This window comes from Lentinula edodes, assembly GCF_021015755.1.
Source record: "Lentinula edodes strain Le(Bin) 0899 ss11 chromosome Unknown C8R40scaffold_1, whole genome shotgun sequence".
Lineage (NCBI taxonomy): Eukaryota > Fungi > Basidiomycota > Agaricomycetes > Agaricales > Omphalotaceae > Lentinula > Lentinula edodes.
In genome coordinates, this window is record NW_025764307.1 from 125,998 (window position 1) to 140,936 (window position 14,939).

The following is a 14,939-nucleotide window of genomic DNA, read 5'->3' on the forward strand; positions in this document are numbered from 1 at the left end:
GGACTCTGCATCTCGGGAGACTACATAGGATTATTTTTTCATCATTTCAACAACTCCATGAGAAGAGTTGACCTGGAGCTGACCAAGAACAACCGAAAATTAGCGATCTCATACTGTAAGTGACATACCGGTATACCAACGGGCCTACTGTAGGTAAAGATACTACTCGTGTTATATTGGTGTATATGATCCAAAATGATGGTGGTGCAGAAAGAGGAAGAGGTCGAGGGAGGGGACTCTTGCTATATCTAAGAGATCATTTGACTAGAATCTTACATCCCCTCTGAAACGTGTATGAATCTAGAGGAAGCCAAAGTATGCGTGTAGGGCGAAGAACACTTGCTGAAGTAGATTTGTATACCTCTACTCCACATAAGTACTGGGCGCACACAATTCGAACGGGTCACAAGTGAGTTGTAGACTCACTTGTGTACACACCGCATGTTTCGAGATTTATCCAACTAGTCTACTTTATGCATCGCAATTAAGAGCGAGGTTTAGACGGTTCCTGGACTTCAGTCTTGAGTTTTTTTGATTCAATGAATTTTTCTTCATCTGGAGAAAGAGCAAAAAGAGTTGATTTTTGACGCAAAACCCAACTCCGGATCTTCGATGAAATTGGTTGGACATGACAGATTTAACAAATACTTTGACGTACGGGTTGGAAAACATGGTCGTCGTTTCCAAAATCGTAGAGCAAAACTGCGTAGATCATTATACCTTGACGAGGTATTAGATGCGATAATAGCTGTATAAAACTTTCGTACCAAATATTGATATATTCGAAGCTCTTCCTGCGTATTTGTAGACCCAAGCTGGTCGAAAGTCATTGGACTCTGAAGAAGTCTGATTCCTTCTCTGTGTAGAGGTTGATATGGTGCGTAAAGGCTGTTTAACAAGAAATTTGAACATCCAGTGGCAGAAGGGTGAAAAGCGACAACATGCGTGAGAAAGTTAATCAAAGCTACATAATACATATTCTCACACGCCGGAAGTCATTCGGCACTACTGTCGGAGTAACAAATCCGTTGTTGGCGCCGGCAGTGATACTGCTGGCAAGATTTGCACTGGGGGGACATTCTATGCTTTAAAAAAATCAGAAGATACCACACAAACTCATTGAGGAGCTTCGCAAAGTATGGCTTGATTAAGATAGCCCAATGAGTTATGTCGTGCTGAAGAAATTGCCATATTTGGTATGCTATAACAGCTTTGACATTTCCTTTTATTGTTGTTCAAGTCTATAGACTGCTTACATTAAAGAAGCACTGCGGTTCTCTATAGGGGTAGTCCACCCTCTTCCTCGTATGACAGGTCAACAATGGAGATTGTTGGCCAAGGTTCCTCCTAGTGTACATAGGGCTACTAGTAGGCTATGGCCCTGCAACTAATCATTGAACCATTTGCTTCCTTCATACAAATGATTATTAAAATAAGCATACTCCTTATGCACGTAAATCCTAATGTATTCCATAACCCTTACACATTCAACCCAGATTGATGGTTTGCTGAAGACAGAACGGAGATGATGCTCAATCTCACTCCTTTCAGCCTCGTATATGGTACACGAGCTTACTACATATATAATAACCACTCCAGTACAGAATTAAAGTATGTTCATACATTCTCTCACCCCCTCAAAGCTAAGTTTCAGGTTCAGTCTAGCATGGTGTGAATTATACTTGATTTTCGAAATCTTTTCCAAAAACTTGACATGACGCTGCTTGAACCTGTCAAGTCCATGCCTCGGTGCCCCATTCTGCCACTCGGTATTCCGAGATCTACCGTTTATTGAAATTGTTCTTATTGTTCTTTCTCGCTACACATACCCTCTCATTCTAGTCCCACCTTATTGTCTTTTTCTCTATCCTGCAGGTACTACACAAATAGCTCCTAGTAGTTAGTCTGGCACTCCGCACTGATGCACTGATCCGTAGATATAAATACTGCCTGTACAATACTGTAGTTCCTCAGTTTAATTATCAACTTAGATCCCCTTTCCAACTTGGATTGTCCTCTTAACTTCCTCAACTGGAGACTTCCTCTGTGCTCTTGTCACTCTCTAGTCTTCAGGCTCGTCACCTTGAAGTACTTCTGACTCTGACCTTAGGACTTATAAGTTCTTTGGTTTGCTCCTCATCGCCAGTGATATCATCACTCCAACTTGGCTGCTTCTGGCTCTCTTCCTATTTACTCTCAATCTCCGGGGACTAGTGGCGTAATGGCGGTGTTGTTCATAACTTCACTACTGTCCCATTTGACCCTCCGCCTTTAGACACCTTGTGGCCTCTGGCACGGTTACACAGTGTACATGATCTTAACAGAACCAGAACTAAAGTCAGTATTTTGGTAGTTCATTTGTCCAAACAGTTGATGCGCTGAACAACCCAGGTGAAAGGACTGATTTTTGCCACAGGTTTGAATCCGATTATATTGTCCCGCGTTGGCATTGGGAAGGATACAGGGTCTCTGTTGCAAATGCATCTGAAGCGTCTGTCACCAACAAACAAGCGTGAGTCGTACTGGCTTTTGCCGCCACGGGATAGTAAAAATGACTCGAATGTTTGCCAAGTCACCTTGCTTGTCAAGGTCTATCTGCCACCGACAATTGAAGCAGTTCCTGGTGTCTTTTGTACACATGTACAAGCAAATCACTGATTTCCCACAATAAGCACGCACTATACCAGACTATATACCTGCGCTGTTTGGCCATACTACATAAGACTTCGAAACTTCAAGTTCAGCCTTTTGGTTTCTTGACAACGTGATCACTGGATTTGAATTATGCTAATAGCCTAGCATACTTAATTGAAAGATGAATAGTACTATGTAAGTAGACCCTGAGAAATAATTCAGAGACTTTTGACTTGAGAAATTCATGATCATCTGCATGTACTTAGTGACTCTTCCAGTCCTGAATAAGATAGCTTTGAGCAAGGAAGGTGAGTGCCTCGGAACGAGGCCCTTTTCCAGTACTGTATCAGCACCTACATATAATTTTACGCACTTTTTTTTTGAACTCTTCATTAACCGCAAGTAAGTAAGACTAGTACTAAGGCGCGGGGAGCTGCAGCGACTACCTAGGCTGCCCTAAGACTCTCGCTCGGCTCCGTTCGTCATTCTCGGTCATGATTGTATGTCTGTGTGGGGTGATGTAGCTATAGGTCATGGGGATGTTGTGATATGGTGTTGTAGTGTAATCGGCCTTGCAGGCCTCAAGCATAGAGATAGATAGATAGGGAGAAAGAAGAAAAAGGAAAAGGGAAAGGAAGAACATGCTCCATACTCTGCCTGAAGTTGAGGGAGAAAGACCATCAGGGTAAACCAAGTCCCCATCGCAGGCGTAACCGCGCTGTGGCCTGTATTGGCTCTTACTGGACTTGGGCAGCTGCCAGAGTGCTTCTCCTGCACCCTGAAGCCAAACCCACGCTGTCGAGGAGCGACCTCGATGCACCAATGGTCCCAGGTTTTGTGTGTGCGGGTGAAATGATTGTTGGTTATTCTTCTGCCGTTTCTAGGTCGTCGGAATCTACAACCTCTTCACGCCAGAATTTTACGCACTGAATTCCTAAATTCACAAAAGCAATCTTTTGAATCACTGCCTCATCTCATCAATGTCAATAATCTGAATAAATTCTCAAAGCGATGGAATGAAAATGGCCCCTCTTTCGTACTAGAGATTGCAATCAATACACCTCCTTATACCAAGGTTTTCCACTTGAATCATTCACGTCATCTGCGACTCATGAAAGATCTCTCTAGGGATGAGATCCGAGTTAGGCAATGCTGCATTGCATGGTGGTCCTTGCAACGTTTTGAACTCATTCGTAACTGAGTTACATATTACGATATCTGAGATTCAGAACACTACTTACCTTATGCTGACCTTATGCTGAGCTTGCAACACTGAGGCCCATAGCATGTGCACCTGCTGGAGACAAAAGATCCTTAGCTGTTCGGGAAATTCCGTAGAAAGCCTGGGAGCCTTTGGGGAAATCAGGAGGATTGATACTTTTCAGGAAACACTCCTTTTGTTTCTCAACGTAGGCCTTGTTCATAGGAGTAGTCGGGACAGCTGGAATGTACATCACTGTAAGGTAAAAGAAATCACAACCGTTCAGACCAGAATTGATCGCAGATATTTAAATCGAGACACTCACCTGCCGAATCCTCCTGACCAGTATGGTCCACCTCCACCGAATGAACAACGTCACAATGCCAAAATACGGTGTCTCCAGGCATAACTTTCGGAACAGAGATCATGGTCTTATCAAGCATCAGATGAGGATGGGATTCTGAAGTAGGCCACGGTCCAGCAAAGCCGCCATCTTTGGGGTAAATGCCGGGAAAATCGGCATAGGATATGTCTTTGGGAAATATGTTAGGAACGATAAAGGCGACAAACGGGAGATGCTAATTTGTTTACCGTAACTCCAATTATTTGGATCAAGAATTTCGGCAGAGTGAGCTGATACCAGAGGGCGAAAAAACGGACGCAGAATTATATACGCGTTCGAGAGAAGTACATCGGGAAACACTTTTAGAGTTCCTTCTGTGGGCGCGGTCTCGCTGTAGACCATGAAAAAAGATCAGCAAGATACTAGCTGGACAAAGAGAAGGAAGCTGTACCTCATCGCAAGCCACCCCTGGAAGGTTCTGAACACCGATGCCTGTAGAAAGCTAAGAGACAAAAACACTGTTCAAAGACCAAGACCACGGACTTGATTAGCTCGGTGATACAAGGAAGAACGAGCTTCGAGGCGGCCGTTGAGAGCGTAAGGATCGTGTTTTCGCCAGTTCCCAGAAAGAATGTCGTTGAAGCAAGACCTGAACGCTGAATCTTGCCAGCGCTCAATCGAACCTCCTGTTCCCAATTCAGCACAATATCCAGATACACACAGACTGCTGCGCGTACCATCCACATGAGGCGGAAAAGAAGCCCAACCTCCACCTGGGTGTCTAATACGAAAACGGTCCGCGTAAGTCAGCGGTGTTGATAGATCAACACCTTCCATGGCCTTCTCGGAAGATGCAGATGAGTTTCGATAAAGATTATTTAACCATGTAGATGCTGCTAGGACATTAGGATGCGAGCGGGCTTCGACTTGAGGCTTTGTCCAACTAAAATTGAGAATCGCGAGAGTTCACAAAGTTTCTGTACCAGGTATGAGCTTCACTTACTAAAGTTCAAAGAACTGTTTATTGTTCGCCGGAAAGCCTATCAACGGAAAATAAGTTTCTATCACGTGGAAGACACCCGGAGAACCACACCTGGTACATCGGGATTAACTTTGATGAATTCTTTGAGGGATTCTTGCCAGGCTCTAGCTTCCTTGTCGTCTACAACATCTTTGATTACAACAGTTCCAATTCGACGGATTTCGTCCAGTCTCTCTGGAGGTAGAGATGAAAGTTCGGAAAGATTGACTTGAGGGATGTACTGAAAGATGTTCAGTGACAGCTCTATAAATATCTCTACCACGATATACACACCTCAGAGCCTTTTCTCGAAATGCTTTCGGTCACTTGACTTAATTCATGAATAATTTCCGACCAAGCCTTGGTGATGTGTGTTTGGAATTCAGATCCATAAGAAGACGCAATTTCTCGTTTGAGTTCCGATAGAGTGTTGGTATGGTCGTCGGGGGTAGACATGATGTTACATCCTGTTCGTTCCCGGTCTTATATTTATGCATGCGTATGCCAAGAACCCGTGATTAACACCGCTAAAACCCTTTGATTCCGATGACTGTCAAGAGCGCACTGCCGACGACAAGGATGTTGATAAAGCTGTAACCCAAATATCAGAATGGACCACACATTTAACAGCTTCAATGCAACGACAGCGTCGATCAGAAAGCGTTGACGATGACGATTCATCCAGAAAACGGCACTTATAGATGGTACGATTATTGTCAGGGATTTCGGTGCCATTTATTGAATTTTGGACGTATGTGAAAGTGCGTACTTTGTCTCCAAAGTGAATCCTGCGCAACGATACCCCAATTGCAACAAGCAGGTGTTGATTGCAATTCAAACATTCATAATTCGGTCAGCGTTGTCGATAAACGTATGATATAGAAAATATCTCCAGGATTACAGCGGAAGTAAACAACGTATCAACAATTGCATTGTGAAGCCTCTGGGACCTCGTTCGCCGGTGCAGTTGTGACATCGATTTCTAATAGCCAGGATGAGTTGGATAGCAAGACGAGGGAGAGAAGATATCGTACTAGCGTTGGTGTCTGTTTGATTCTCTTTCTCCATCCCCGGTAATGACATAGCGATCTTCTTAAACAGACTCTTCACATTATGACCAGCCTTTGCCGATGTTTCCATAAACATGATGTTCATGCTGGTCGCCGTTGCAGTAGCTTCTTCAAGAGTCACTTGTCTAAGGGGGTAAGATATTCAATGGCCGCCGCCATGAAGTGAGTGCAGCAAACACACCGCTTATCTGAAAGGTCTGCCTTGTTCCCTACCAGAACAATTATGACATCGTTCCCTCGCTCTGAACGAACATCGTCTATCCATTTTGTTGTTGATAGAAATGATTGTCGGTCTGAGGTTGTGTCAAATGAGTGTCAAGCTGGTCCGGAAGGTGGACGCACTTGTAATATCAAAAACGACGATAGCGACAGACGAATCTCGGATATATGATGGAATGAGGGACCGAAAGCGTTCCTACATGCGGTAAGAGAATTAGCACAGAGTCTATTTGTAAGTAAAAGTGATTACTTACCTGGCCAGCCGTATCCCATAATTGTAACCGCACTGTCCTATCTTCGAGATACATAGTCTTGCTCAAAAAGTCAATGCCGATGGTCGCCTGATACGTGTTATCAAAAGTGTCATACATGAACCTTGAGGAAGCATGAGCACGGTCTGTACTAGTTTATTGAACAAAAGTAGTCGGGAACCTTGTTATAAGACTAGTCTTGCCAACACTTTGATCACCAAGGAGGACAATTTTCGTACGTTTCGGTGGTGAGGAAGAGAAATCGGCAGTCACAGGAGAGGAGTCCATTTGCAATGTGGGTCAAAGTAAGGTCTGAAGGAGAGAAATCGAGAGAAATGCTGGCGTCGTATGCAAGTCGTATGCAGTAACTAATTGAATGACGAGCGTTTAAAAGCTCTCCCGGTTGAACCGTGCCGATACTTTCCTCTTCCTACCTCTACCTCGTACGGCGACGTACTCTTCGAACTTGACAACTAATGGCTGGAGACATGGTTTCCAAGGTTTCACGCTGCTCATAAGTGACCATGGAAAATAGCTCACAAAAAGCTCGAGGAAACGGGAATGCTTTAAATTTTTGTTCTGACGGTCGCTAAAAGTCGCTAAAACGCTTCTGAGAGGGAAGTTTCAGCGAGGGTCCACCTTAGTCTCCCCTAGACAAACATTGACAAGCTTGTGTAGGGTCTACCTCCACTATCATCTAACATCAAAGTACCAGAATACCATGAAATGGTTTTATTTCATCCTTCACAACGAAGGCCAAGGCCTATCCTATCCTCAATGCATATACTAGGCGATGCTAATGTACGATCTGTATCGAGGCCTAAGTCTGACAAGGTACTCACATCGCGTCGTGAATTCTGACCCTACTGCCATTTGCATACCTAAGACCGTTGTGAAGATTTTTCTCTTCGGTCCGATTGTTGAATGACCCAGTGGACCCTGCTCGCTCAGTATGCTGATGTCGACCCGATGCAGCAACAACAATCACCCGCTCAACATCCCGACACATTGTAGCTACGTCAGTGCCTCTCAATTGTCTCAAAGTCTTAATACTGCACCAACTGGTGTCTTCAAGCTGTGGCATGCAGAACACCAAGACTCGTATTAGATTTTTGCAAAATCAGAATGTGAAGTCTTCCGGCAATGTTCTACTATAGCTAGTTGTTACCAATTTCTAGTAAGACTTCAAATTCTTTTTTCTACAAACACCCTGTAATCTTCCCAATGCCAGTAAGGGGATATATAGTCCGATTTGAAGCTTTGGTGAAAATCAGTTCTTTCGCTGGGTTATCGAACGTTAGCTAAATTGCGCGGGGAATGGGCAAGATACCTACTTGGCTTCTGCTTCGAGGAGAGTCATATTGAACTTACGGAATATGTTGCCGAAGATAAGGTATAATTCACACCATGCTAGACTGAATGTAGAGACGAAAGATTAAAGATGAATATGACGGAGAGCTCATGAACGTACTTCAATCCTATGCTGAACGGGGGTATTGGTTGGTATAAGTTGGTACCCATAGAATAAGTATGCCTGCTTACCAGATACGAGGACCTTTGCTAAAAGGAGCGAAATCAAACATCATTGTGCTCGTATCTTGAGTCAGCCATCGTTCCGGGTTGAACGTGTAAGGGTCAGAAAACACATCAGGATTCATGTGCAAGAATGCTGAGCTCATTCCGACGACCGTCTGTTGTTCAAAATAATCAAGGGAACGTTTCACACATATTTCACAACCACGCACGCCCGGAGGAATCTTGTGACCACCAATTTCAGTGGGGGCAGTACCAACGACACGAGGAATATGGTGGATCACTCCAACTGAGAATCGTAGTGCTTCTTTGATAAAAGCAGTCTGAGGGGAAATTTCAGCAAGCGGGATTCAAAGCTGTCCATCACATACCAAATATGGTAGTTTCTCCAGCACCACGTAGCTTAGTGGTTTATCTTCATCGGGCCATGCTTCGCGAAGTTCTTCCACAAGTTTACGACCTATCATCTGATTTTTCAAAGCAAAGAAGGTTCCTACAGTGCAAGCATTGCCAACAGTATCACTGCCGGCACCAACAAGAGTGAACGCTTCATGAACCAGCGTTGTTCGGGAAAGTGCTACTTGATCCTTGGGGTTGAGAAGGTGATGATAGATTGTTTCATGATCAATGGTAGAGAGGGAATCTGGATTGCGCATGAGCCCATCAATCTGCTTCTCGTATCCGGTTTTCGTCTCCACATAGCTTCTAAAACTTGGAAAAAGCCATTGAACGAGTTTTGGAGGGGCTTTTGAGGTCAAAGAGTTGAGAAAAGGAAAATATCTTTGGATCCAGACCCTTTTGCCAAGCTCCCGTACGCCTATCTGTATCGGGTGATCGAAATTTGGGGTAAGGGTATTCGCAGATTCTGCGAAGCAGTATTCAGTGATAATGTCCGTAGTGACGGAGCGGTATGCCATGGACATCTTGACGCTTGAATGCGGAGAAACATAATGTTCTTCAATCAAGGATATGAGTTGATTAATCTGATGAATCAGTGCAATATCTCAGCGAGTGTGAATGTAATGAGACCAACTAGTATACCTTGTTCTGGATAGTAGATTCAAGCGCCAATACCGCTCGACGAGAAAACATTGGTCCCAGTAAACTTCTTCGATCCTTGCATCTTGAGGATCACATATCGAAAGAAGACCTTGAGGAGCGTGGGACATGAAACCGAGATAGTATCCAGGTTCTTTAACCAACGTTGACCCGTGTGTATACATGTCATGATAAGCATGCCGGTCGTTGAAATGCAGCTGTGCATCGTGGTTTTTAAATACCCTTCATCGGACTGAGTGAGTTCAACTGACTATGTTGGGACCGATTCTGATTACAGGTCCTACAGGGATGAAATTGTTAAGATGCGCCGGAGAACTAATCGGAGGCCCACCAAGCTTACCATATACTTTATGAAGTCTTTCGAGCTCTGTAATAAATGCTCCTCCTTTGACAATGTTGAAGTATCCTTCATACCAGTCCGTGAGAGCTGCTATGACTGGTCCAGGAAATGTGCGAAGGGGATGAAAAAGAAGCCTGTACAAAACGAGGGTCCCTATGTAGAAGGAGAAAAAAGAACAGAGGAGGAGATACATTAGGGTGAATGGAGAGATGCAAACAAAAAATGTTGGTATTTATAGTGTCACTTACCTAGGTATTCATATCATAGTTCTTGCGGTAGTTCCATGGCACCATACCGGACCCGTAGTGATGTACTGAATGTTCAGTGATGGTAAGCTTTCAATTGCAAAGTGCGAGCCGACTTCACGCCGGCAAGTCAATCTGGAAAGCGTGTGTTGGAACAATGAACGGAACCGTCTCCCTTTGACTCAATCGTTCTCATACTGACTCTTATTGGTAACACAGATAGAGTATTTGATGATGTACCCGTGTATGGCTGAGTTGTCTACCGTATGGTGCAAGCAACTGGTATTTTCCATCTATTACTTACTACCAGTATTGTCCCGGAACATAGTTCTCGATAAAATTGGCTTTTAATAGAAGGGTAAATTCAACGTGCAGGACCTCGTGGTACCGGTGGTCTGAAACCAACAAGTGCCCAATGAATGATTGCTCTGTATTGAGAAGATAAATTCTCCCAGCGCTTCCTCGTTATTCACCGAACAACGTTGTAACTGTAACTTGCTTTCCGGTGCATTCGGCCACTGAAATGAATTCCAGATCGAGAATTGGCAAAATCAGATTTCCGGACACCATCTAGCTGTAATTGACATCAGACTCTTCGTTCAATTATTCCTAGTGCCAGTAAGGGGTTACTTGAAGCTTTGGCAAAAATCACTAATTTTAATTGTTATTTACAAGTCATGCTTCAAGCTTCGACCAAAATTTTGAGCTTAAATTCAAAAATCAGATATAACGCACACCATGTCAGACTGAACCGGAAATTAGCGTTCTGGGAGAGAAAAAGCATGAACATAAGCTTTCAATTCAAGAGGATACATACGTAATAAATACTCGAGGTCCTTTGCTACTTGAGTGGACCGAGATCCAGCATTATCACTGTGATCCACAGGACCTACAGAAATGAAACCGTTGAGGTGCACTACAAAATGTAAGAGGGCAATAAGCTTACCACATACTTTATGTAGCTTATTGAGCTCAGTGACAAGGGCTCCTCCTTCGATGAGTCCGGTAGTATATCTCATACAAATCAGTAAGAGCCACTAAACTGGTCCAGGAAACGTGGGAAGAGGATGAGAAAGAAGCCTGTAGAAAGCGAAGTAGAAGATACATCAGGGGGATTGAGCGGCATGCACAACATTGAACATTGGTATCTATACTGGCAGGATATATTGCCCGCCCAACGTCAATGAGCACATGCATTTTGGCTATTTTGAATGAATACTCGTGTTGCTGTGAGAGGGAAGAAATATCAGTGTGGAAGGGTGTAATTCATCATTATCTGGATACTGGAGCTCTTTGAGCCCAGAAATACAACAAGCAGTCACCGAGCTGGCAAAGGGATTACAATACCAGGCATTCTTGTTAGTGGTTCAATGGTGCATGAAGGCCTTGCAGTAATGTATAGAACAGAAGACTTTCTGTCATAAAGTACGCAGCCCCTATCATTTTCCCTTTCTCACCGTCTCGACGCCTTTACTTGTACAATACATCATCCCATCGCTGTCAATCTCCATCGATTACTGATCTATCTATTACTGATCCACCTGACCCACCTTCTCTTTCTATCGGCTTCCGCCTCCTTCCTTGCCCCTGAACTGTACAGTATTACATCGTTGTTTCTCGCAGACTAGATTATGTATATATAGCCAACCCTCCACAGCCCGGTCCCTTATCTTGACCTCTCTGTCATTATCTGGGACCAGGTATGTGCTTACTTATTATTACCTATAACTACAATACTCAATATATCTCTGTCATTATCTGGGACCAGTTCGCCTCTGCTCCACTTAGTCACTCCGCCTCATTGACCTGCTTAGTCGCTCCGCCTCACTGCCTGGCTTAGTCACCCTGCTTCCTGCTCCGCTAGTCACTCCGCCTCTGCCGCTTCGTGACAATAGGTCAAGATCCATTACTGCACTGACAGCCTACCGATAAGGTTGTCCTTGCAGGATCCATAGACACCACGTCTTCCCCAGTCCCGCCCGATTCTGAAACACCTGCTGCCAGTATAGACTGCTCCGCACTCCCGCACGCACTTGACCCCAGAGACCAAGCTCACGCCCACAACAACGACGATACTTGGCGCGATTGCCAGTCTCAACCTTGCCCCAACGCCCTTTCCAACTCCATCCGAGAACCACTCACTGTGAGCAATATAACCTTCCTGCCAATTCCCCAACCCCGATTGCCTACTCCCATCATGTCGACTCCTGTCCCGCCTGCCCCAAATACCTCTGCTGAGGATCTCATGGCTCAGCTCATCAGACAAGTAGCCAGCCTTGCTACAGCCATGGAGGAACGCTCATCCTCCAAGTCAAGCATGAACAAACCCAAGGTCTTCAAGGGTAAAGATGGTGCTGAAGCTCGTCGCTTCATGGCTCAGTTCCAAAATTGGGCGTCAGAACAACCGGATCTCGCCAAGAGCCAAGTTAAACTTATCAAGTCCGCCCTGGGCTTCTTCACAGAAAGTGCTGGAGATTGGGCAACTCCCCATCTGCTACACTTCAGTGCAGAGAATCCCCCTTTCGGAGGAAATTGGGATACATTCTTGAAGGAATTTAGCCAGCGGTTTGAACCAATGGACCCAGGTATGGAAGCCTGTAGCGAGATCAAGAACCTCAGACAAAGTAAAGGGCAGACAGTTGCAGAATTTGCCCAGAAGTTCAAGGATATTGGAGATCGGACTGAAATGTCTGATATTGATTTACGGGAACGCTTCTTCACCGCCTTACTTCCGGAGATCCGACAACACCTTATCATCGTAAACATCGCCCAAGGAATCGCTCCGACTTTGAAAGAGGCAATCAAACGAGCCATATCGGTGGATGTCTACCTGCATGATCCCACCATGACCGGCCGAAACACTGGACACGCTCCCGCACACACCGCTCACATTACCCCTGCCGACCCTCACGCCATGGACATTGATGCTACTCACACCAGCACTGGGAATAGCAGGGAGGCCTTCCTTGCCCGTATGCGCGGACGATGTTTTGGTTGTGGAGCTCAAGGCCATGTTAAGCAGAATTGCCCACACAAGGAGACTAACTGCCGATACTGTGGACGCCGGGGACACCTAGAATCCGTCTGTCAGGACAAGTTCATGGGACTTAGTCGCGACCGTGGCCGACGCCAACAACCTCGCCGTCAGCAGATCTCAGCCACGGTGGCACCATTTACCTTATTCCCAAACGAATCAGTTCAGATTGCCGCCTCAATCCCAACACCTGTCGCTGGACCTGCTACACCGAGCCCCGCTAATCAGGACTTCTCCACCCAAATTGGACAAATAAGGGAATTGTTGGACCGTGCTAATGCCATGTCTCCTTCGTCCTCTGGTTTTCAGCAGGGTTTTTAAAGAGGGTACCCGCTCCGGCTGCACCGAGAGTACCCCATAATCAGTTTACTATGTTCGCTACCTCTTCGTATGACTCGCTCCCATCATGTACAATATCATTTATCTGGGAATTAAATTCCAGCTCCCCACATTTCCAAATTCATGCGAAACTAAGAGGAAGGAACCGTAGTATAACAACCGCAGCCATGGTAGACTGTGGAGCTACCGCCCTGTTTTTAAACCAAGACTTTGCCACCAGAAATCACGTAACCTGCGCACCCCTCCATAAACCAATCGATGTATTCAATATTGATGGTACACCTAACCGAGCCGGGCGAATCACCCACTTTGCACGCTTAGCACTCACAGTGGATAACCAGGAGCGATGGATGGATTTCCTGATCACAAACTTAGGAGGAGAGGATATTATTCTCGGACTCCCCTGGTTACGGAAGGTAAATCCAGAGATTGACTGGGAGAAGGGACGACTTTCAGTAAAACCACCCCGGGTACATATAGAGGAAGTAGAAGATGAGCAGACTTCACACCCTCACCTAGTGGCGTCTACTACCGATAGTCCAATCCAGGAACTCTCAAACGAAGGATCCCAACGTGAACCCAATCACACTGAGGCAGACCTAGAGGAGAATGAAATCATAACAGCAACGGAGGAATCCCCAATACACCGAATACGAGCCAATCACAAAACGCGTCGGGCATGGGTGAAAGCGGGGATATTGGAAGAACAAACAGAGGAAGTGTGGTGCTCAGCAGGGTTCACTTATTCTCAACAACTAGCAGAGGAGGCTAACCGCGATAAACCCATTAAAACCTTTGAGGAGATGGTCCCTGAGCAGTACCGAGACTTCAAGAAGGTTTTCTCCGAATCTGCCTCTGAGCGATTACCTGCCCATCAGCCCTGGGATCACGCTATCGATCTTGTACCCGGAGCACCAGCAACCATGCGGACAAAGATCTACCCAATGTCCTTGAACGAGCAGGAGGAACTCGACCGCTTTCTAGAAGAAAACCTACGAAAAGGCTACATCGTTCCCTCGAAGTCACCCATCTCATCTCCAGTCTTCTTCGTGAAGAAGAAGGATGGGAAACTCCGTTTCGTACAGGACTACCGGAAACTGAATGAGTATACTGTGAAGAACCGATACCCTCTCCCATTAGTTGCTGATATCATTAGCCGGCTTCAGGGAGCGCAATATTTCACCAAGTTTGACGTTCGCTGGGGCTACAATAATGTGCGGATTAAGAAGGGGCATGAATGGAAAGGCGCATTTGCAACAACTCGGGGCTTGTTCGAGCCTAAGGTTATGTTCTTCGGTCTCATGAATTCCCCTGCCACATTCCAAGCACTTATGAATGCGATATTTGCTGATCTCATTGCAGCTGGCAAGGTGGCAGTCTACCTAGACGACATCCTTATATTCAGTAACGACCTCAAGGAACACCGACAAGTAGTACGGGAAGTATTAACGCGACTAGAAAAGCACAACCTCTATTTGCGCCCAGAGAAGTGTGAATTTGAACAGCAACAGATCGAATACCTTGGACTTATCATTTCAGAAGGGGAGGTGAGAATGGATCCGGTCAAAGTAGCAGCTGTTCGTGACTGGCCAGTCCCTACCAACCTCCGGGAACTGCGAGGATTTTTGGGGTTTGCAAACTTCTACCGGC

At 45.4% G+C, this 14,939-nt stretch overlaps 5 protein-coding genes across 5 annotated transcripts; all 5 read right to left on the reverse strand.

Annotated features, from left to right (window-relative positions):
• Positions 1-10: 10 nt before the first annotated feature.
• On the reverse strand, positions 11-934 carry C8R40DRAFT_1075642 (uncharacterized protein). The gene is made up of 4 exons (XM_046226886.1): positions 768-934; positions 659-720; positions 427-607; positions 11-363 (listed from the first exon to the last, which is right to left on the reverse strand). The coding sequence occupies exons 1-3, from the start codon at positions 910-912 to the stop codon at positions 485-487; spliced, it is 330 nt and encodes a 109-aa protein (XP_046091980.1). The 5' UTR covers positions 913-934; the 3' UTR covers positions 11-363; positions 427-484.
• Positions 935-3,887: 2,953 nt separating this feature from the next.
• Positions 3,888-5,655, reverse strand: C8R40DRAFT_1032478 (uncharacterized protein; the record flags this gene model as incomplete). Its single annotated transcript, XM_046223262.1, has 9 exons — positions 3,888-4,090; positions 4,161-4,367; positions 4,427-4,569; positions 4,630-4,670; positions 4,722-4,864; positions 4,916-5,121; positions 5,182-5,218; positions 5,272-5,440; positions 5,494-5,655. The coding sequence occupies 9 exons, from the start codon at positions 5,653-5,655 to the stop codon at positions 3,888-3,890; spliced, it is 1,311 nt and encodes a 436-aa protein (XP_046091981.1).
• A 232-nt stretch (positions 5,656-5,887) lies between these two features.
• On the reverse strand, positions 5,888-7,140 carry C8R40DRAFT_2364 (ras family-domain-containing protein). The gene is made up of 6 exons (XM_046234436.1): positions 6,921-7,140; positions 6,743-6,863; positions 6,612-6,684; positions 6,451-6,562; positions 6,234-6,394; positions 5,888-6,181 (listed from the first exon to the last, which is right to left on the reverse strand). The coding sequence occupies exons 1-6, from the start codon at positions 7,025-7,027 to the stop codon at positions 6,120-6,122; spliced, it is 636 nt and encodes a 211-aa protein (XP_046091982.1). The 5' UTR covers positions 7,028-7,140; the 3' UTR covers positions 5,888-6,119.
• Positions 7,141-7,892: 752 nt separating this feature from the next.
• Positions 7,893-9,468, reverse strand: C8R40DRAFT_2357 (cytochrome P450). The gene is made up of 7 exons (XM_046234434.1): positions 9,314-9,468; positions 8,644-9,255; positions 8,485-8,595; positions 8,282-8,430; positions 8,211-8,222; positions 8,111-8,154; positions 7,893-7,997 (listed from the first exon to the last, which is right to left on the reverse strand). The coding sequence occupies exons 1-7, from the start codon at positions 9,362-9,364 to the stop codon at positions 7,939-7,941; spliced, it is 1,038 nt and encodes a 345-aa protein (XP_046091983.1). The 5' UTR covers positions 9,365-9,468; the 3' UTR covers positions 7,893-7,938.
• A 7-nt stretch (positions 9,469-9,475) lies between these two features.
• Positions 9,476-10,069, reverse strand: C8R40DRAFT_1075660 (uncharacterized protein). Its single transcript, XM_046226887.1, has 2 exons — positions 9,618-10,069; positions 9,476-9,567 (listed from the first exon to the last, which is right to left on the reverse strand). Exons 1-2 carry the CDS (start codon positions 9,862-9,864, stop codon positions 9,545-9,547), a joined length of 270 nt encoding a protein of 89 aa, XP_046091984.1. The 5' UTR covers positions 9,865-10,069; the 3' UTR covers positions 9,476-9,544.
• Between the last annotated feature and the right edge of the window lie 4,870 nt (positions 10,070-14,939).